Raw genomic sequence first — 24,385 nt, forward strand, 5'->3', positions numbered from 1 at the left:
GAGCCACGAGTGTGAGGGCGGGTCTGAGCATCACCAAGACTGTACAGTTGCTTTTCTCAATTTGTAGACCAGAAAAACACAATACATCCAACAGTTTGCTACTGTGAGAGGAAGCTGACCCCTGATAGATAAACGTGGGTGTTGCTGGGCGGCTTGAGGCGTACAGTAACAAGAAATCGACTGCGGTAGAGCAGTTTTTGAGCTGTGAATGAACTAGTATGCATCACTGGTAAGAAAGTGGCACTGGTACCGTCAGTGTTTGGCAGCTGGGCAAAGCTCTGCTGTCTGCAGGATCAGCATTAAACAGCAGGGTATGTTGAGTCACTGTCATGACATTTGGCAACCGTTTTCAGGGCCAGAGGTGGTTCATCGAGGTACTCAACGAGGGGCTCTATTTTTCTGTACACAGGCAATTTTTCCTTTTCTCAGCTGTCAAGCTTTTCATGATGAACAAAAGGTTACTTTCTACATATTGGTATGTGGAAGAGGCCAAACTTTTGTTTTCCATAAATTCTACTTTATATGTTTGAATTTTGGGCTATATGTATACAACCTCATTTTCATGTAGTGGGGGAGGGGCAAAAACCATTTAAAATTTTATAAATAGGCACAAATTTGAGAAAATTCTCAAAGCTCAGTAAATTATATTTCTCCAGTATCCTACAGTGATGGAAATGCATTGATGAGTTTGTTTGTATAAGGACTCAAAAAGGTCTTCTGGCTGTTTCTCCAGCCTGTCCCCAACATGTAATGCAATAAGACATATGGGAAAGAATCATTGCATGCATAAATATCTTGGCTGCTTCCAGTTATGCTGTATATCATTTCTCCATAGAGATGTGACAGCCTAATTTCCCCACTGACATTATTCAATTCTCATCTGATCCAATCTAATCCATCATCCCAGGATCTTACTTCTCTCATCTGCGGTGTTCAGTACAGCCGACGTCATTCTCCCACCACAGTAAATGCATGAACAATATTTTGCTACCGAGTAGCAAGGAATATAAACATCCCTGCAAAGCAAACTTGTGTCTCTGCTGTCCTGCAGTGAAAAATGCTGCCACCATCCAGGTATTTTATCATTGTCAGACTCCTGTGCAAGAGCAGGAGTGACCTGGCCACCCAGGTATAAAAAAAAACTAAGTTACAAACCATTTGGACTGAAATATTTCTGTAGCAGAATTGTTTTATTTTTTTAAATTATTATTTTTATTGTATTTAATCTTTATTTAATCAGGCAGTCTCATTGAGATTAAGTTCTCTTCACAGAAGTGTGTCTTTTCAGACAGAAACAACACAACTACACAAAGAAATTAGTAAAAACAGCTACAAAAATAAAAAAAAAAACACAAGCTATTAAAGCTTTAAAGTCTCCAAGAGGAATGTAAGACTCAAGTTTGCAGTTCATTCCATTTAAAAAGTGCATAGTACCTGAAACCAGTTCTGCCAACATTAGAGCGAACATAAGGGATACTGTATCTAAGGTTAAGTAGTTACTGGATCATTACTGTAGTTACTGGATTTAAATGAGAGAAGAGATGTGAGGTAGTTTGGAAACTTTATAGATGAATAACACGAGATGTTTTTTTCTTCTTGTCGGTAAGGAAGTCCAACCAGCCTTGTGATACAGAGAACCTTGATGAGTATGAAATTTGTCATTTGTGATAAAGTGATACAACTGCTGAAGTGTTGATGGGGCAGCATGACAATACAGAATATCTCCATAGTCAAAGTCAGATATGAAGGTTGACTGCACAATAGGTGTACAGTTGGAAGAAGACAGACAACCTTTAATTCTATACAAGAAACCTAGTTTGATTTTTAATTTCTGAGTCAAATGTTGAATATGAATCTGGAATGATAGTCTGCTGTCAAGCCACATTCAAAAGTATTTGTATGACTCAGCAAGAGTAATATGGGTACCATTTAAAGTTTTAATGGCAGGATAGTCAGAGTCACTGGTGGAGGTGGAAAATACCATGTACTTGTGATTAAGGAGTGATAATTATAAAGCATCAGAGGCAGGCTGAAAACGAGTCAGGGCCTGGACTGGGGTGGAGCCTGGGGCATATACAATTGTATCATCTGCAAAAAAATGGACATTTAAGTATTGATTAAGTAGAATTCTGTTATTTATGTATAATGTGAACTGCAGTGGACCAAGGATAGACTCCTGTGGCACCCCATTTCTGATGATAAGATGGCTTGAGGACCATCAGCAACAACAGTCTGAGTTTTCTCTGTAAGGTAAGAGTAGAATAGTGGCTTCATCCAGACCTTTAGACTTTAGTTTATGAAGTAGGAGTACATTTATGATCACCGGTATCATTGTTTGGGTCAGAATCAAACAGACATAAATCAAGTGTTTGTGCATTTGTGACATTGGTGTTCTGCCATTTTCTTCTTCTTACTCCATGGTCTGTTTTTTGGTGACCACACTTTTATCGGATGGTTTTTCTTTTGGGTGCAAAGTGGACAGACGCAGGATTGTTTCATGTGCCATCGTTACATGAGATAAGAGAGAAATAATTGGAACCAATTAATCATCAAATGCTTACATATATACACTTTCACTCATACACACCCATGATATTCACACAGTCATATACAATACATACACACATAGACACCTGTTGCATTGTTGAACCATATACAACAATGTTTATCTGCATGCGCCTATTAATATCAAACATATAAAGCGTTGTTCCTTCCCTGAGCAAGGTTGGTACTGTGCAACCACAACAAAGATTAAATTGGACTCACACTTATGTCCCCCAATCAAAAAGAAATCCATACCCATTTCCATTTCCCAATGGGTTTAATACGGCATAAAGCATAATTTAACCTAATCAATACCATTTAAGAGAGTACTTATCGTAACCTCTTTTGCCACATTTACCCAAGCTATTGAGTTTCAGTGTAAGGATAACTAAATAGAGAGAGATAAATGTGGGGGCTTGCGTGTCAGTAGTCACATCAGTTTTATTTATACAGCCCAATATAACAAAGCACAAATTTGCCTCAAGGGGCTTTGCAATCTGTACAGCATACGACGCCCTCTATCTATAAACTCTCAATTCAGAAGGAAAAACTCAAGGAGTTCAAAGAAAAACTCCCCCAAAATCAACAGATTATCGTTCTTTTTGTTGACGTAACACCTGACAACCAAACGGTTGCCAAACTATGAATAAGAAATTCTGATCTCTGTCTAAATTATAGATTAAGTTCAGTCATTTTTTGGGCATTTTTTGCCTTTGACAGTTAAAAGTGCACAGAAATGGGGAACGGAGGTTGAGAGAGGGGTATGAGTTAAGTTCAGCGCAACCAGCTTAATCAATAATCATTGATGCTCTTTATTGATGGAAAAGTGCATTGCTGCTCACAAGTTAGAGGAAAAAAGCAGTTTCATGAGTTTTTAACCGATCATTGTTTTTTGTCAAAGCAAAAGGAAACAGTATTGTTTCTAATAAATCCTTAAATCATCTCAGAGGAATTTCATACCCTCAACTGAATATTTATCAACAAAAAATCATTAAAAACTGATCTAAATTGGTTACAGAATATTAATTATTTATCACAGTGAGACTGAATTTCCATCTTGCAGCACAGCTAGATGTAGTCGAGAGATTTATGAGGTGGGAAAACATTGATAGAATAAATATGGGTTGTTTTTTTTTTTTTTTAAATTGATTATAAAATGTGGAGAAAAAAAAAATCATTAACTCACCATGTGGTAGCTTAAGCAGCCAGGCCATGTATTCACTACACATTGATCTTTAGCTATAAAATCTCTAATGACCAAACAAAGACACTTCCAATGGACATGTAAGACAACTATTCCACATATCATTTAATACTATAAACCATTTAGTCACTACTTTCCTAAAATGATCATTTTCACAATTTTTAGATCATCTGCTGTAACACAGGATAGTGTCAAGTGTGCGCATAGAGCACCAGATCCAATCATCAAGGGTACATAAAGATTTTTATGTTTTTAATCACATACTGTGACCACTCAGAAACCAAACACATTATCTTAACATACATGACATTAACATGCCCTGTCTGTTTTTTCATAATTGATATGAACTGCAGGTGAACTGGCAGGCACACAATAATATGACACACACACATACACACACACAGTGGTGGTATGAGGCATTTGTACCAAATCACCATTATATTGTAGTTCCCCAGAGGGAGGAAACAGGCCAACGCATTAGTTAATTCAAAATCAGTTCTTCACAACCAGACCATTATTGACTGTAATTGGTTCATTTCCTCCACAGGCACCTAAAAGTCAACACGCACACACACACACACACACACACATTTGCAAAGACAATGAGCTTCCGTGTTAGCTTGCAAGAAAGAAAACAGGCTATTTACATAGATGCATTCCCTGTTGCTTTCATTTACATAAGTGAGGCAAGCAGCCTACTTCTCCCTGTCATTACCAGAGATGAGACAGAGAAAGTGTGTCAATAAATCCCAGAATTAAACTGGATTCCTTTTCAAACAGATTCCAGATCACATGTAACACTGTGTGGTAAACAGATGGATTTGGCTGCAAAAGGAGTTTCATATTCAGACTCACACAAGCTGAGACAGTTTCACACCACAAAAATTATGGAGGCACCCCCCTTCCATCTGGTGACAGGAGGTTGTGTGTGTGTGTGTGTGTGTGTGTGTGTGTGTGCACTAATTGCTAGAGCTCAGCTCTGCACCTCTTTATCAAAGATAATTAGGGAAAGAGAGCAAGGAAGAAAGACGGAGCTCCTGGAGTTCGTACTCTTCTGTTGTTTGCTCTCATATTCCCTCTCTCTCCTCCCTGCATGTGACGTCATCTGCCCACCCACAGAGAGAGAGAGAGAGAGAGAGAGAGAAGAGAGAGAGCAACATAGAGACTGTCTGTTTTCAGCTCCCAGTTCACTGTAGCTCCTTTGCCAGACAGCACTCACCCATCCACCATCACACACTCTCAAACACATTCACTCTCACTATACGACAGCTGACAACACCTTTTCATTTGCTCAGCAGCACCACAGACTCACATTGACAGATCCAAACGAGAAGAACAAAACAGACTCGATTTGTTCTGCGCGCACACACGTGCAGACACACCAGCTCGGAGGAGGCTGGGTTGAAGCTGGAGAGGGTGACTGGAGAATGGAATGGAACCTCGGGACGATGGAAAGTGAACTGAGGCACATCAACCCGGACCTGCTGCAGCCCAGCAAGAGCTTCAAGAAGCCTTCTTCAGGCACCATCACCCTAAACGTAGGGGGGTTCCTGTACACCGCCCACCGGACCACCCTTGCCAAGCACCAAGGTTCCTTTCTGGAAGAGCTTGCCAACGGTAAGAAGCCAGTTCAGCACACCGACTCCATGGGCAACCCGTTCATTGATAGAGATGGTCCAGTTTTCCGCCATGTGCTGAACTACCTCCGAACCGGAGAGCTCCAGCTTCCTGACGACTTCCGGGAGGCGGGGCTCCTGCGAAGAGAGGCCGATTTTTACCGTCTGAGTGAACTGGTGGAAGCCGTGGTCGAGTGGGAAAGTCTGAGGGCAGCCCAGAGGGAAGTCGCCTTTTTGGAGGTGACGGATAGCCACGAGAGGTCGCAGGGCCTCAAGGTGTATTGCAGTGATACCATCTTCATCGATAAGGTCAAAGCGCGGCTGGTGCAGATCTCCAAGAGCCGTCTGGATGGCTTCCCAGAAGAATTTGTGGTGTCGTCCAACGTGATCCAGTTTCGACACTTCATCAAGTCGGAGCCCGGCTCGAGGCTCGTCCTGAAGGAGGACAGCACATTCTTGTGCACTCTTGACTGTCTGAAACTAGAGACAGTGATGCTAGCACTGAGATCAGGCTTCAAGCTGGTTACCAGCCTTGATAGCAGCAAAGGCTCCGTAGTGGCAGCTGAGGCCCTGCATTTTGTCAAGTAGGATGAAGGGAAACAGTGGAAAGAGAGAGGAGGAGAGGGGGAGGCAGAGAGGGAAAAGAGTAGTGCCTGAATCCATATCTACCCCACTAATGTAAGGTATTGGTTTGAAGGTCTTGTAACATGTGCTGAACTGTAATGTGTCATAGGTGGGAGAAGGAGAACAGGTGGGTCTCATAAGACAGTGTTTTTATCTTTAATGCACAATGTCGGCTCAAAAGCACATCATTTAATAAGTTTGGGGGTAACTTTGGGTGAATCTACAATCATTATCTGCAGAATGGCATTTTGATCTTTGCACTGCTTTCTAAGCTCGTATTTACTGATTCAGAATGATCTGGAACAAATTAGCATTTACAATATCTAAATTGGAATTAATTCGGCATAATACAAAAAGCACCACTTAGTAATACGAAAAAAAGAAGACAACAGTGACTTGAAGGCCAAGTGATCAAAGTGAGATTCGACAGCTTTATCAGTGGATGTATCTCTGCACAAGAACTGCTTCTGCTGCTTTGTCAATGGCTGCAAAGCCTTCAAAAACCAGCCGTGATGTGCACTGTTGTGCCACTCAGCTTTTACTACAGTCTGTGCGTGTGTGTATGTGTGTATGTGTGCGTGTGTGTGTGTGTGTGTGTTGCTACAGTATACACTGTGCTGTGTTTAGTGGGTTTAATAGCTTGTGTTTAGTTTATTAGCTTCTCTGGAGCCGGAAGGGAAAAACACAGCGCATTAACGTCGTTTTAGATTGACTGATAAACCGACATCCAAATCAGACAGAAAAACAAACTGTCTCTCTGATCATGCCATCGAGTTGAATTTAAGCGGAAATGACCATGATTATTGTAAGGGCTTTGAATCTAGCATGATGCATGTGTGCACTAAATAAACAGTGTGTTTGTTAGTGCTGTGAGCCTCTGTGAAGTCAGTGCAACAACAATGCCTATTACTTCTCAGTGTGAATATTTTACAAATAAAAGTGACACTGAAACCCTTGATGGAAAGTGTTTTGTGTATCTGCAAAAGTCTGTAAAGTTTATGCATGGTGTAACTGTTAAATACTGCTTGTAATAATGCTGAGAGTTATGTTACTTTGCATTCATGTAAAGCTTTAAACTAAATTATTCAACAGAGAATTAACCAGCAACTATTTTGATGAGTTTCAGTCATTTTTCCAGCTTCTCAAATATGATGATTTGTTGTCTTTTCTTGTCATATGACAGTAAATTGAATATCTTAACATTTTAAGCTGTTAGTGAGACAAAAGAAGCAAACTAAAGACATTAACGTGGCCTCTGAGAAATTAATCAAGATAATAATTGGGGTTTGCAGCCCTACATTAATGACACATATCAATATATCAATAAGCCTCACTAACTGATGGTAAGGTTTTTTTTTGCTTGTATCAGATAGAATAAAGCCCCAATTCTGCATCACAGATGAAAAGTTTTCCAATAATTATTCAGTCCTGACCTGCCTGAACTTACAGTCTGTACACCGTGTGTCTGTTAAGCACTTAACCAGACAGGAGCACTATTAGTGTTAAGTTTCCAGAACCTTCTGATACAATTAAGTGGGGGAGACACACTGAACTGACTCTCACTGTCAGCTTTAGCAAACCAGAACATGTTCCTTGCAGAAATTACTCACTTTACACTTCTCTATATGTGTTAAAACCCCAATTTTTCATGTCTGGAACAAAGTAGTAGGTGTGTAAAACTAATGAAGAATAACAGGGACAGAAATAACACCATGTACAGTATATTCTTTGTCGTTACACATTTTAGTTGTCAGAACAGTGGAGGTTGTAATGTTTCTGGGTTTCTGCTGCCTGAATGAAGGTAACAGTTCAAATCCCACTTGGAAACCATTAATTGTGATAGTGGCTCTTGTTGGCTGAGGTCACTAAAAGCTTTTGCAACTACAGAAACCTCTTGAAATGAACAACCCTCTTTATAAAATGAATCTCACCTTTAGGGCTGCTTCAGCATTTTCACATCATCATCATGATTTCATAAAAAATTATGTTCTATCATTAAACTGCCTGTAATTGGTTAAGCCTATCAGACGTCCCCCAGTGGTAGTATGCTACGTATAAAAAGTAATTTTCCTGGTGGCTTTGACAGAGTTTCAGAATATAAATATAATATAAAACAATTCTGTCACGCTATTATAATATCCCAGCAGTTGGTGGTCAAGACTCTCTATACAGTGCAACACTTTCTGTGTATACCGTGGTTTATCGGACTTTAAATGGAGATAAAATGTGGAAAAATCTACTGTCAAGTAAAAATTGCGGGTCAAAAAAGAAGGCAAATCTTTCTGACTACATGGGCATCGCCTGGCCTGGGCATCTGTGGCTGTAGCCCTTTTTCTTTAGCCCTGAATTCTCCACGTTAAGCAGTTTGTCAATAAAGAAGACAGCAACATTGTAATTTTATATCGTCAGTGTATCAGAACGGAGGCAAGACCAATCAGAGAGGGTTTACAGGGAATGTGGAAATACTGGTGTTTAAGTCTAAGGGTTTACTATACCAAACGCTAGCTCACACAGTCAGTCAGTGTGAGGAAAAAATGGATATAGATAGATTTTTTTTACCGGTAAAGGGGTTGAAGCTGAAGCAGCCAGAAAAACGAGGTGTGCTAATGTCTGTATGAGTTCTAAGTTAAGTGAACATGATATGAGCAGAGCATAAGTTATGTACAGCTCATTGCACTGTAACCAGCCTAATCGTTAGCAATGATAGCTTAGCTGTGCCTCCCCTTGGCTAGCAACACCAAACTAGCCTAGTCTCATGTTAGATATAGCCTGGTAGCGGTGATAACACGCGAGGCAAGTTTTATGACCAGGCCAACTTTTTTGTGATCATGTCACACATTGGCAGCTAAATTAACCACAGCTTCTATAAAACAAAACTTTAGGCTACAAGCTGAGCTGATAACATGACGTTAAAAAGTAGGTCCATCAGCAATGATTTTGCAACCAAATATGGATATTTACTCAGTCACTCTGAGTAGTTAGCTGTTTTCAACTCTCATTCGTGAAATTGCTGTTGTATTTTGGGTTTTGAGGATTTTCCATCATGTAGGCCTTGTAATAATGGTAGCAGGTATCTGATATGATGCTCATTTTAGTTTGAGACATTCAAGTGACTTGAATATTCATGTGCAGATTATATGGTAAATCAAATCCAAACCCTTCCTTCCTTCTTCAATTTTCACATTTTTTAAGCAATGTGTAACCCTCATTTGCAAGAAAAAACAGCATGGAAAGTTTATTTAGAAGAGTTTATTTAGAAGAATGTTTTTAAAAGATAAGAGGCTCAGCCCCTGATGGTTAACAGTCCAACGCCCCTGTCTGACTATATTTTGGGTTTTGCAGAGTAAAAGTAATTATTTCTCCCAATGACTTTAATTTGAGAAAACATGAACACAATAATCAACGTTTCCAAATGTTAAACACCAACTTTAAACCAGCTGAAAACGTTCTCATCACTGTGGTAATGTTGAAGTGCACTGAGGATGTGGTCTGTACATCCCGACATCACTGGTGATACATAATTGATACGTTGAACTTGTTAGCAAGCTGTTGCTTATTTACACATCCAGCAGTTACAGAGCAACATTATCATTCAGTCAGTGTCGTATTTATGTCCAACAGATGAATGCTCTTAGCTCTGTTTATGGTGTCTATCAGCCCCTGAGGGAAATATCTGGCTCTTTAGCTGCTAAATGCTTCACCAGCTGGTCACAAACTGTGTCTGTTTGCCGTATGGTGCTGAGCAGGTGGGTTTTTTAAAACAGCTTCCTGCTGCCGAAAACAGCGCTATAAGAATGGTGAGAGTGAACCAAAACAGTAAAGTTGCAGCTGAGCAGATAAACAATGAGCTGAAACTTGCTACAAAGCTCCGTAATGCTGCAGAGTTGAGTGACAATGTTCTGTATGACTCACTACAAGCGACGCCTCTGAAATTACACATTGTCATTTCATACTTTATTATAGAAAATATTGATTATAGCCACTTTAAAAATCATGATGTTGACGCATTAATCTTCTACTGAGCTGGCTCATATTTGGTAAAAAAAAGACCTTTGATTTTCTGAATTTGTCTTAAGCAAATAATCTTACATGAAGCTTAAACAAATATGACATATAGGCCACTGAAGTAGTCCTACTGTCTTCCAGGAATCCTGCAGGACCGACCACAAAGTAACCTACAACAGGACAGTGTTGAGTGACAGTCGGCTTGTATCTATGGACAGAATTTGATGACACCAGCCATTAAACCCCATTTTCACCACGCAGCGATGTTTGTGCACACTCTGAATTAACAATATAATTAAAATGTGCTCAGCTCCATTCTCACCTGTATCCTACCTGTTGTAAAGCAGTGACTGACACAGAAAGTTGTACTGGCTCGCTGCCACCGAAGTCTTTAGGGAGCCCTTTCAAAGCCTCCCAGTTCCAGTAAAGATATCTGGTATTTTAAAAGTAGGCCAGTCACCCTCTTCCCTCAAGGAGGATCTCTTTTTTATCTGTCTGCATTGCACCCTGATGTGTGTCATTATCAAGTAGTAATATACAATTTTTCCTAGTAATGAACAGTCCAATTCTAATTTCAGTAGTATTATAACTGACAACAAAGTTTTCACTTTAGTTATTCCTCCTCTTAATATGAGCCGAAGTACTGAAACACTGTGATTATTGTCCTGTCTTGATTTGTTTTATCATAAGTAGCCTCCCAATTAAAGGTGATGCAGAAATGCTCTGAGCTTATGACAGCTTCAGTGAACTAGTTCAGATAGAAGAAAAAAAAAAAAAAATGAGAGCAAAGTTGACTTTTCCCACCACTAGGATGTGAAATTGTGAACAAACTGTTGATTTTATCAAGTAAAAAGATGAAAATTGAAGACTAGAAGATGTGCCAAAATGAAACTGATTGACAGTGAAATAAACAAACATGTGATTAAACATACTCTAATATAAAATCAATTAAAAATGATATGTCGAACCATTACCCTAAATTAAATAAGTAGACAATCAAAAACTAATTTAAAAAAAATCAATATCAACAAAAAGACTGAAACATTGTGATTTAATATAATTCAATGTGTTCTGTGTAATTATCATCCTACTGCTGCTACTCCTACTTTTATCTTAGCAAAAGATGAATAACAAAGGCGATGTAGTAGTTATGTAGGAGAAGTGCAAACTGGATTTGATCCACCACTTAAATATAAGTCAATAGATTGACCATACTGGGTCACAAAACAGGCCTGATACTGGTGTGTAAGGGTTTTGTTTAAATAAACAGAAGCTTCTTTGGCACTGGTCGATGTTGCTGGTGCGAAAAGAAAACAAGTCTAGCCTGGTTTATGTCCAAATGATGTGAAACAGGGATGAGTCAAAATCCTTTTTATGGGAGCCTGTGGGAGTGAAAATGTTTAAATTCCAAACATTTAAAAACATTCATTCCCTACAAGGTCAAGTCTTCACAGAGTGGAAAACATCTGTAAACAAGTTGTTTTAAAGTGCCTCTTGCCGCTTGTTGGAATTGTTAATATACAAAGTTAATACACAGCTTTTAGTTGCCGAGTGTACCCATATGGAGAACAACAATCAGCCACCTTTGAGTGAACAGCGTCTCTATCTCTCTCTCTGTGCTGTCCCCCCCCCTTCCATGGCAACTAAAACCATTTGCTCCAGCAGGCGATGTCGTCAAACCCCCGTCATGACTCATACGCCCACATCCACCTCTGACATCAGGCGAACCTCATCCTCGGCCCACGCCTCGCAAACACAGACAACATACAGTACATACAAACACCATATGTGACAAAGCACATACACGCACCATCATGATGGAGGCAAACTCAGTGAACCAGTGCTGTTCAGATGTCACACACACACACATAGACACACACACACACACAGATCTTGACACTTTACTGTCAACAACATCAAACCTTTTGAATTGCAGATCAGCTCCATGCATTTTTTATGACGGTGACTTGCTTTACTTATTAGTCGCTCAGTCAAAGTGATCCACACCTCATCAAAAGGGAGCTTTGGATGAAGAGGGAGGCAGGAGGTACAGGTGGTAATAGCAGTCTTTTCACCTGTTGCCAGGCAAACTCAATTCCTACATCATATGCCTGCACGCTGCTCTCCGACTCTCTCTCACACAACACACACCCCTCCTTATCATCATGCCTCAGGCGTGTGCAGCCGCTCAGCCAGAAAATGACTAACATACCTTGGATTTTTATCTTATTAATCCAGTAAGAGAGGCAATGGTGGTGGTGATGGGGGGCAGGAAGAGGAGAGACAAGGTGATGAAGAGGAGTCGGAGGGAAGGTCAGGCCCCTTCCACTCTCAGCTCAGACAAAAGAGGCAGCAGAAACCATTATACAGTCACAAAAAGGAGATGAGATATGCGTTTATGCAGTAATATATATTTCAGTGTTTTTAAGTCTGACCTCTTTCATACTTAATGTTGTAAAAAAAAAAAAAAAAAGCTTCTCACCAAGAACTGGATTTTTTTCCCTGAGGGCATAAAAGCCTCTGAAACAGCATTTTACACTTGTGCATAAAAAAAAAAAATAAAAAAACTTGAGTCTTGGGAGTCGTTTCTTCTTACATTCAAGAAACCGTTCTGTGAGTGAAGAGATAACAGTGAAGATAATTCCTCTTGTTCCCAGTGCGGTTACTCACTAAAAACATATCATGAAATCGGACAGAAAAGGGCCATTCAGTGCTCTTGTATCAAAGAAATTACTTATGATTATTGTGTAATCTTGAAGCAACTAGAAAAGTATTACATTGTAATAAATTCAGTGTTCCCATAAACTACCAGTATAATGTTGTTAATGTAAATTATACAATATAAAACATTATCAAGCTTGTTACGTTATCATATTGTCCTGATAGATAATCCTGAAAGAGTGAATTAAGGAGTAAATTACAGTGACAAAACACAAGCAAATGAAGGAACCATCTTCTCATTCACTCGTTCTCTGCTCCTACAGGCTCACAGACACTCGATAGTTTACTCTGAGTGATCACAGCAGTAATTTTAGCATCTAAAAATGTGATGCATCGTGTTGTTGGATTGTTAACAGAGATTAATGTTCATGCCATGAGCAACACTTTTTGTTTCATAGTGGGAATGTTTGAGGGCAGCAAACAGAGTGTAAATTTCACACTCAGATATATGATTTATGATTTTGGGCCAATGGCAACAACTAGTGTGCCTGGGCATGTTCAACACTTTCTAATGTCCCCTGGAAACTTGTCTTGTTTTAACTCAGTTCCTTTGTGTTCTGTGGCGTTTCTCTATTTGATTAAATGTTCTGTTTTAGCTGCATATTTCTGTTTTTGTCGTATATATAATATATATATATATATATATATATATTGTTGTGTTTTCTGTTTTTGCAGCATTTTTCTGTATTTGGTTGTTTCCTGTATTTGCAGTGTGGTTTTATATGTTTAAATGTGTTGTCAAATTGGTGAATGTGTTTCTTAAGTTGCTGATGTTTATTTCTTTGTAGTGTTTCCTTCTGAACGTTCTATACCGTATGTGTTGTCAAATTGGTGAAGATGTTTTTCTTCAATTTTATTGTCTTTTGTCTGTTTGCTTGTGTTTTTATAAGCCGCAGATCTCAGGGCCACCGGGGTAAAGAAAGTTAATAAAAATTGAGAGGAGGAGATGGGAGCAGACTGGAAAAAAAAAAAGACGACAAGAGAAGCTTTATAAAGGAAGGATCAGAGAGTGAAAGACACGGGGAAGATCTCCAGCAGAACAGAATCAGAAAGAAGGAGGTGGAGGAGGCAATCAGAGCCAACCTGTCCTGCACCTTCCTACTATATGTGTGAAAGTGGTAATCAACACGCTTTGACACAACATGACAGTAAGGGCTGCAACACACACATGTGTATCTGTGTGAATTAATCAATTAGAAATTAATGCAAATATCAGTATCTTTAGAGCCATGTTGTTATTGATACATGTACAGTATATTGTTTTTAATCCATAATTTCCATCTTTAGGGTGCAAAGGACAATATTTATAATAGAAATGGAGACAAGTAGCTGCAAAAAAAGGAGATTTTTTTCAGATATGACCACCGTACAGATGCTGTTGAAATTGATCTTTAGCATTTTTAAGCATTAACAGAAGCAAATTTAGTCCTAAACAAGAAATAATATCAGGTCATTGGACAGAAAAAGGACATTCACTTCTTATGTATCATAGAAATTACACATGATTATTATATTATATTCATGAAACAACTTGAATTGGACAGTATTATAAATTCAGTGTTGCCCACATATACAAGACAAATACAAAATAGAATTCAACATTTTTCTATCTTTACATTTTACTGTACACCACTTAACACACCTTAAACGCTCCAAGTCAGGTCCCATAAGTTGTAATTTATCATTTTAAAACAACTTGTATCTCACATTTACATCTCATCAGACCTCTAGAAAGTTGATCATGAGTAGCCGGTGGGGTTTGAATGTCTTAATCCAAATTATTTTCTTCTGTTATTTCAACATTTTTTTCATGAAAATTACAAAAAACTGGAGCCATGTCGCATTTTTTCCAGCATAAGAGTTAGAGGTTCATTTGTAGGTATATCATGAAGCTGCCATGTATAGTCTGCTGTGTGCACTGTGCTTAATTGGGACTTAGAGACCTCAGAGTAAATACAAACTGCAAACAGCTGCTGCAGGGGAAACAGCAAACAAACACAAGACTACATGGCTGCATATTATATACATTTTTTAATTCCACTCATCAGCCCTTACAAGATTTAGTAAGCACAATTATTCATCAGCACGCTTTCCTCCATACATCTCTAGAAGAGGGCATTCTCACCGTCATGACTTGCATTTAAATTTGTAGGAAAATGCTACACTTCATCTGAAAACAAGCCTCCCACCTTTCAAACCTGAACCATGACTAACTGGAAGCTGCTGTTAATCTCATACATCTCTTACACACTACAGTATGCAGCATTAAGCTGTATTAATGTTTGTTTTTGACTCATCCATCCACCCATACCTTTCAAAACTTTCTCCTGGTTTCACTCACGAACCATTACAGCACAGTTATTATGTAAAAAGAAGAAATAACATGTTATCGTATTCATCTTATAATAATTCATGAACATATGAGAGCAATGTAAGAGAGAATGAATGAATGAAACATAAAGGAAGATAAAATTAAACTATTAAAAAGACAAAAGCAAAGGGGGGATCTGTTAACATTAGAGTTAAGAGAGAATACAGTTTCTGTACATGGCTTTTGTCGCTACAGTATATATTTACATCATCCGATTTCCTCCTTTGCTGTCATCATAATTTCTACGGCCACTGGAGGGCTTCTGTCGCTTAAACGTAATGTATAATTTTGGAGCACTTGCATAAACGTCTGAGCATGTTTTTCTCTTGTACACTATGCAGCATTAATCATACAGCCTTCCTAGTTTGTTTTTTTTCTTAGCTTCAAGACTTCACAGCTCCATTTGGCAGAGTTGGGGCTTGTCTTCAGGACACAAAGCTGAATCCACGTACAAAATGTTCAACTCAGGCCTGATCTGGAGCACCATGGGACGATGTAACACATAAACGCTCCATTGAAAGCCAGACTAATGGTGGGTGAGCAGCTTTTATGGCTGAGTGAGGCAAGTTTTGTTTTTCTGTTCAGTAAAATCCTCCCACACGACACAAAATCATTTCTCCTCTCAGACATCTCACACAAAAATAATACAAACATATGGTCACCGTGACCCGAGTGTGGAGGAACCTTCATCATATCAGCGGACAACACTCACTGGATATTATTATGTTTTAATAAAGAGCAGCCGACTCATTCACCAGTGTAACAATAATGTGCTACATTTTTATTCCCAGTGACAGTGTTCATGACTCCCTAGAAATGCAATAGCCGGCTCTGAACTACCTCTAAAAAACCATCAGTGCAGGTCAGCTGAGCTTTAAAATGCTGCAGTGATGGAAGGAAAATAAACCTCAGCACAAGCTCTCAGACTCTCTCTGACAGAAAGGATTGGTTGCTAAAATGTGAGCTGTGAAAGCAGCGTTGCCTGAAATTACAAAAACTTTTAGAGGTTTGGTGAAATAGTGAAGAGATTCAGATCAAATTATAAGAAAAATGTAAAAGCAGCTGGTTTTGTACATTTTCTTTAAGTATATTTTGCTTCATTGTGAGTGTAAAAGGACCCACAGCACCTGAAAAATACTGAAAAATAACATTAACTGCAAACTTGGAGACTTAAGTGAAAATCTACTGTGTTTGCAGCTCAGAGACGTGACATTACAATTATCATAATGGGTTCTGTAGACAGAAGAAGAAGGGTCAGGAAAGAGAAAGCACCTCAACATTTTATAGAAAACATGACTTAAAAGAGGTTACTTCTATCACTTTCTCTTATGAATGTGTTTCACTGCAACCTTTTCAACCTGCTGAGGCTCACATTGTATCCTCCTGTAAAGATCTACCGGCGACGGAGCGTCACGTTTTATCCCTCTGTCATTATTCTGGATGTCACATGTCTCTTGTGTGGGAGCAAAGCAGGAGTTGGACAAAGCTTTGTCTCAGAAAGCAAAACAGAAATGAGAACGCGGATGACATTTGTCTGGCTAAACAATTGCCGGCTCACTCTCGTATTTTGACCTTGGCCAGCGACAACAACAACAATCACGGTTTGTCTCTGAGAGGAATAGCTGGCCTTCAATCACAGTGAGCTCAGCCCCCTCCTTCACATGACTGTGAGAATAGAGAGCAAAAAAGTGAGAGCTGCATTCATGCACCAATCAGTAATCCACAAGTTTAGACTTGTTTGATCCGGTAAATAATTGGTACTTTTCCTTTACTGAAGAATGGATTTATGAACAAAGAATAGAAGCTGCCTGCCCTCATTAAAAAGACAATCATGCTCTCTGGGCACAGAAACCATATTTCATATATTTCAGTAATTCTGCTTTATCAAAGGGTCCTTGAGCAAGATGCTTTACAGGAACAGATAGTAGAAGACTCTAGATTTACTGGGCTTTAAGGTTGTAATCCTTAAAGATCCCCCCCAGACATGACGTAAAACATAAAAATACTGAACAACTATATGTGTCTGATATGGTTTTTAATCCATCTAATCCTTCTCCCTCACTGAAAAATCCAGAATTTATGAATATGCAAATATTTTTCATTGCAAAAGTTGAACGAGATGTCTCCTACTTCACTGTAAAGTCCATTCTCAGTGATGGTGCACTGGAGATGTCACATTTCCACATTTTAGTTTAATACTGGACCACGATTGGCTCCAAACTAGTTGTGATGTCATAAATCATGCTCCTAGATACACGTCTTAGACTCAGATTTAAGCTGAGCAAAGAGAAACTTTCCACTTTCAGCAGAATGTGAAAACAAACTCTCTGCTCATACATCACTCTGCACAGCGAAGCTCAAACAGCAAACTGGAGGAACGAGAAGCAAAACACATTTTTAAGTTGAGGGGAATTTAAGCTTCACCATGATATAATCTTCTGATTTGTAAAACTATAAAATATCTGGCAATATTACAAATGTAATGACTATGTTATACAGCACAATTACTATTGGTAATATACAGTTAATATGATCAACGTATCTAGCAAATAAATGTGATATATTTCTATATCATTGCACAATAAACTCATATCTACCAACAAATCCTCCAAACAAATGGCACATACAAGCATTTTCTGATCTGACGCCCTCTATTGGCAGTAATCAGCAGGACGACATCATCTGTCTGCCTTCCAAAACTGTTACAAATCACTGTTGAAATAATAATTATGTTTCATGATGTGTCAACGCTGTGGTTAAGGTATGGTTAGGTTATGGTTAGTGAATCACAGATGAAAACGTACATCAGTGTCTTCCATCAGAAGCTGCTGCGGTCACTCAGCTCATCCTCCGGGTGTCTCCTGAGGGCAGCTGTCAATCACAGCTGTCAATCATGACGTCACACCCCCTTTTTATACCATCAAATAACTAATTAAAAACAATCTTATCAGAAAAATGAGCATTTGAACATCCATCAGCGTGAGAAGAACTATCTAAAATCACAGAAACCATCTTTGGGAAAAATTTATTTGACGTGACAAAACTTTAGAAATACCTCTCAGTACAACACAAATAACACAACAGCATCACACACGGCTACAACTGCAGCCTCCAAAATTACTATGAAGTTGAAGCACCACCTCTTTAAAACAGTTTCAACAAAAACTAAATTACAACCTTCATCAAGGTGGGAGCTTTTGGTGTAACAAATAAACTGGCAACTGAGCTTATGATGCAGTGGATGAGATGAATCCATGCTGCCTCTATTCCTTCTGAACTTGTAAGCAAACACAAATTAATTAAATCTGTTGAGGACAAGATTTTCATCCCTACATAATTGGTGTTTCACAACACAGATAATAAGCTATAATCTATTTTTACACCTCAATGAGCAGCTGCCAGTTTGAAAGTGTGAAACTGTTTAAATGAGACGAGGAGGATTGCTGGAAAAATAGCGGGGAGCTCAAGTGAATTTCTATGGATAAATAAAAGCTGCAGAACAAATATCACAGTAGCTAGAAATTCATTTCAACAATACCTGTAATGCTCATATTTCGAGAATGGTGGTGTTTTTTTTCTGGTGAGCAGTGTAACAGGGGAGAACTGACAGCTACAACCAGCTCTGACAGTGAGTATTCCCGAGAGATTTTAGCTTTCCAACAGCAGAAACTCTGTAGTCTCCTCATAGACAACGTTGTACACGACCTCTCCTAACAAAATACCAAGACTGCTGCTTGACGTCAGCCATGGAAACAGCCCAGCTATACAACTATTAGTGTACAACTTCCAGTGTAGCAGGAGGAACTGCTGAAAGCTGGAGATGAATGCCAAGAATTCATACTGTGGGCCTGCTGAATCCTTGTGAATGAAGTCCAACATAATCCTGAAAGCACGCGTTGTTAGTGTCGTCTGACTGCAAAGTCATGCTTTTCAAGAGGTATCCAGTCAAGAGATTTTCCTCTTTAAACCCTCAGCAATTCATGAGCCACACTTTAGGAATGAACATACAAAGCTAAGCCAGCCACACCGCTTCAATAAAAACACCTACGACAGTCTGACCAGCATCCAACAAGCTGCACAGTTCCAGTGATTCTTCTACCCAGCAGGGATTTCAAATAATCACACAGCAGGGGCAAGACGTATGAACGATGTGTATGCACAAAAATCATGCATACCCCATTTCCCCACACATAAACTGGTGTTTATAAAACTACAACATGCAGTGAGAATGCTCCCAACTCTCACATACTTCAGATCAGTGGGCTGCAGGTGATATGAAGAGGTGGAGATGGAGTGAAATGTAACATAATCAAAATAAAATATAAAATTAATTGTTCTGGTTGATTGGAGTGATTGTGTATGTGTTTATGCAGTCTACATGGCAGGTTGTATCATTATTTTAATTTAAGATAGGATAGGTTATGATACAATCTGATACGATACAATAGACTTTATTGTCCCAGAGTGGGAAATTTGCCTTGGACATCACAGTGTCTGCAGTATAAAATCACAGCAGCAACAATAAAACAACAGATACATGTATAAATCAATAGCCCATCTACATTAGAAAAAGTGCACATAGAGGACGATATGTAACGGTGATCACAGCGAGAAAGACAGCTGAGGTATAAGTATATTTCAGTCTAGGTTTGTTAAAGGGCTTTAATCCACAAGGGGGACTAAGGAATGTTTAAAACAGTGGTGCCTGCTGTAGGGGACCCTGTAGCGCCTGAGCAGGAGCTGATAGGGTGGAGGACACGAGTTGTACTTGAGATAATTATTTTTTGGGCCTGTCTCATTATGGATTGTCTAAAAAAAAGCCTGAGGACTGGGATCTTGGCAGACTCCCATGACTTTCATGTTTGTCTGTATAAGGCGGGTAAACTGGGCCTTTGACTGTACTGTCAGGTTACCAAACGATGCAGAGATGCTATGGTGTAGGAGTATTAGTTTTATTTCTGTTTTATTATTTTGTACCTTGTAAAGTCGGTTTTCAAAATGAGTGCTACAAATGAGTCATTGATTACATTTCTGACGTTTGACAATGATGATTGAGATAGTTTGATGATGGTTTACAGCTACATGTGATGCTATAAATAGCCACACAGCCGTGCGTAATGGTTGCACACAATGACAGCTGCTGTGGCATTGTTGGACACCCTCTCTGATGCAACATAATCGGTGAGAATGCGTAACTTCTTTCTCCTTTGTTTCACTGACAGGTGTAAAGACTGGTGGGCGAGTCTACATCCACTTATGAAACAGAACCATGCGTCTGCACGGCTTTATAAATCTGATGAAAAGGACACATTTGCATACTGTATTTCTGGCTTTGTGCGTACACACAGTTCATGTATTATGCATCTGGTCCCAGGAATGTATCCCTTTCATAAAAACTACACACACACATAAAAAAAACACACAAACATTCATACTAACATGTATGAGCTTCAACAATCTGGCTTTAGAAAATTCCACAGCAAAGAAACCTCAACGCAGCTTTTGATTGATGATCGATCGTCACATTCTGTCAGATCACCTACAAAATTATATTGGTCGCAATGAAACTGCTCTCTCCTGGTTTAGATCATACTTATCTGACAGATCTCACTTTGTTTTTCACAACAATTGTTCATCAGACTACAAGAAGGTCAGTTATGGTGTGCCACAGGGATCTGTGCTCGGTCCTATTCTTGTTGCCCCTTGGTACTTATCAATAATTTCAAACTTGGTTCCCATTCCTATGTAGATGATACACAGCTTTACGTCTCCATTAAGCCTGACATCTATCATCAGCTGGTGAAACTGGAAGAATGCATGTGAGAAATCACACACACACACATCCTTCTTTTAAAGGCTGAGAAAACTGAAATGCTAATTCTTGATCAAAAGCAGCTTAGAAATAAATTCTGTGAACTCGCTCTGAACATAGCTGGTTCCACAATTGCACAAAGCCCTTATAGTAGAAACCTCTGTTTCCTATTTGATCCTAATCTCTCCTTTGAGAACATAAACAATAGTACAAAGATTGCATATTTTCACTTATGAAATATTGCCAAGATTTATCCCATTCTTTCCACGGCTGATGCTGAAACACTTGTTCATGCATTTGTTTTATCAAGGCTTGACTATTGTCATACACTTTTCTCTGGCTTACCTAAATCAAAAAAGTACAACTTGTACAGAATACTGCTGCCAGGATATTAACCAAAACAAGAAATTTTGATCGTGTTACTCCTGTTTTTATTTCATTACATCGGCTCCCTGTATGTGCTAGATCTGACTTCAAGATTCCACTTTTAACTTATAAAATATTACCTGGACTTGCACCATCCTACTTATCATCTCCAGTCACTCCTCATATATCTGCTACAGCTCTATGATCTCAAAATGCCGGTCCCCTGACTACTCCAGAAATAAATAAAACATCAGTAGGTGGTGGGGTCTTCTCTTACCAAGCCTCTCTTCTTCCTACCAAAATTCGAGAGGCTATCTCAGTGGACTGATTAACTCATAAACTCAAAAACATCTTTTCTCACCAGCCTTCAACCTCACTTAGTCTGCCCTAAATACTAAACTACAGGTATCCAACTTATACGCAGTCTGTGTGTGCATAGTTACGTATTTGTACTGTATGTTACATATTTTTGTATATATACACGTGTTGTCATCTGTATCCAGATAAGAATGTTCAAGAGTCTCGTGTACATACTTTGTCTTTTTACTTTTTAATATTTCAAATATTCTGTTTATAATGCTCTATATATAGTTTATCTCACTTCTATATGATTTTATACTTTCTGCTAATGTTGCTCATTACTGTTTTTATTATACATACAGCCCTTTGAGGCATACTTTGTGATATTGAACTACAATAAATGACCTGACTTGACCTGACATTAGTAATCAACTACTTTTTATATTTATTCTGGTTCCAGACCCCTGCATCACTCCCTACATCTCCGACTTTGTGAACAGTTCAAAAAAGGTCTGATGTTGTTTTGTGAATGGCTTTTTCCTGGTTGGAGAATATTTTTCAGTGGGACCAAATGATAAGCTCATGATTTAATTAGGCTGTCAAAGCTGTCAGAGGCAGACGGATGGGGACACGTCTTAAATGATACAGCAGAGTTTCAAAGTTGGAAGTGGGAGTATTTTTCTCCTGTTTGAAGTTTTCTTTTACTGACATTCTCAAAAGTTCCTCAACACAGAAACGCAGGATTCTTTCAGATAATGTAGCAACACTAATGTATATGCTACGGCCATCAGTTTTAATTATTACCTCTTTGTTTCCATCAGTTTGGCATTGCAGACAGATCTGAATACGTCCAATGAGCGTCTGCTGTCATTGCTTTGGAGAAGATGCCAATCAGAGGAGCAAATCAGGGGCTGTATTCAGTGTAAGAGAAGCTCCTAACTGGCTGAGTTACGAGGAACTTTAAAATAAAGGGTGTGTCGGGCCTTAATTTAGGACTCCTAAGGTTTTGGGCTAAGAGTATTTTGCAAAGCGTTTAGTACTAATTCAACAATGCAAACCCGTCATTATTGCGATTGGAGATGAAAACAAGGCACCCTAATTGCAGTAGGGCTGCAACTAATGATTGTTTTCATTATTGATTAATCTGCCGATTTTTTCTCAATTATTCATTTGGTCTACAGAATGATTGAAAATAGTGAAAAGTAGCCATTATATTTTCCAGAGTCAAAGGTGATATCTTCAGATGTCTTGTTTTGTCTGATCAACAGTCCTTAACCAAGATTTACAATTTACTGTTATGTTTGACAAAGAAAAGCATTAAATCATCACATTTGAGAAGCTCAAACCAGCCACTCACCACTGATTAATCGATTATCAAAATAGTCTCCAATTACCTCTCTGCCAATCAACTAATCGATTAATTGGCTAGTTGTACTCTAAATTTGGTCTCAAATAAAACTGTGGTTGGCTTTAAGAAACTTCTTTGAAAAGTCCATGCTAAAACATTAATGCAGTTTTTACATACATTAATGATTGTGTACAACGTTTCAGTTATATAAAGCAATAAACACCAGGTTTTGGTGTCAGTCCTTCAGGACGAAACATCTTTCTATAAAGTCATGAACGAAAATTCAGCGTTGGTACAAAAACATATCCACTGCAGAGAAAGCATTGATACAGATATCCTGAATTGTAGTAGTGTAGTACAGTTATCAGAATGCAATGCAGCAACAAAGATATGGGATGACAAAAAAAAAAAAAGATCTACACTCCCGTTTGCATTTCAAATGAAAGTGGGATTCAAAAAGCACAGAAGTGGTTATTCAAAGTTACAACAGTTCATCCTGATAATAAGGATACAGACATGCTGTGCTGTGGTTTTCAGAGATGTAACAGAATTCAAGGACTCAAAGTTTGAATGAAAAGCTCCCATAGAGGCAGCTGAAGAAAAGTCATTGCCTACAGTAACAGAGCAATACATTACATCTGGCTGTCTCTTCTCTTCTGCACGCTTCTGTGGCAACTAAGCCTGTTGCTTAGCAACCTCTTAATCAATACCTGGTCCTTGCCAGAACAAAGCAGAACAACGAGAGGGGAAATAATGAAGGAACATTTAGCTAGCAGCCGTACAGTACAAAAGCCATGTCAGACACCATTTGTGTGTGTTTCAATCACTGACGGTGACCATTAGCAACCTCTCGCTATCGTTGGCTTATTGAATACGTGTATTACAGGGGTGGTGGAATGAGGTATACACAGTCTAAACGTTTGGATTTTAGGGATTAGACACTGCAAGGCAGGCTGGATTAAATATTTCCTATCAAAAGGGACATAGACGGAGCTCATTTAATTTGGTCAACAATGTCAGTCTGAACTGTACTGTGTGTCATTGCCATTCAGTTTTTTTATCTTTTGATATTTTTATGTGACAAACACAAAACTAGTGTTATTAGGAATGTGTTATACTGAAACAAACCAGGGAACATTTAACCTAAGGAACCGTAAGAGGCAGGCTAACATTAGTGTTTTTGCATATTTTTGCATTAATCTCAAATTACATTTGGTCACATAGTTTTAGAAATAGTCTGAAAATAACATCTGTGGCATTAGATTAAAAGTCAGTATTTAGTCTCTGGGAACCATGAATGTCTGTACCCAATTTTTTTTCACAGATATTCATCCAAAAGTTGCCAAGAAACTGAATATTACTTACATAAAACTTTAAATGCTAATTAGAAAATATGAGCAGAGGAACTTTATGAGACTTAAGAGACTAGAATTATTCAAGTCAAGTCAAGGATATTTTTATAGTCCAATATCTC

The 24,385-nt window shown here is 38.7% G+C and overlaps 2 protein-coding genes across 2 annotated transcripts in view; one reads left to right on the plus strand and one right to left on the minus strand.

The window, feature by feature from the left end:
* LOC122992778 (general transcription factor IIF subunit 2-like) overlaps positions 1 to 24,385 on the minus strand; it is a 55,734-nt gene that overhangs the window by 23,121 nt on the left and 8,228 nt on the right. The gene's annotated exons all lie outside the window — the stretch shown is intronic.
* On the plus strand, positions 4,940 to 6,944 carry kctd4 (potassium channel tetramerization domain containing 4). Its single transcript, XM_044366688.1, has one exon. The coding sequence runs from the start codon at positions 5,176 to 5,178 to the stop codon at positions 5,950 to 5,952; it is 777 nt and encodes a 258-aa protein (XP_044222623.1). The 5' UTR covers positions 4,940 to 5,175; the 3' UTR covers positions 5,953 to 6,944.

This window comes from Thunnus albacares, chromosome 11, assembly GCF_914725855.1.
Source record: "Thunnus albacares chromosome 11, fThuAlb1.1, whole genome shotgun sequence".
Taxonomy (NCBI): Eukaryota; Metazoa; Chordata; class Actinopteri; order Scombriformes; family Scombridae; genus Thunnus; species Thunnus albacares.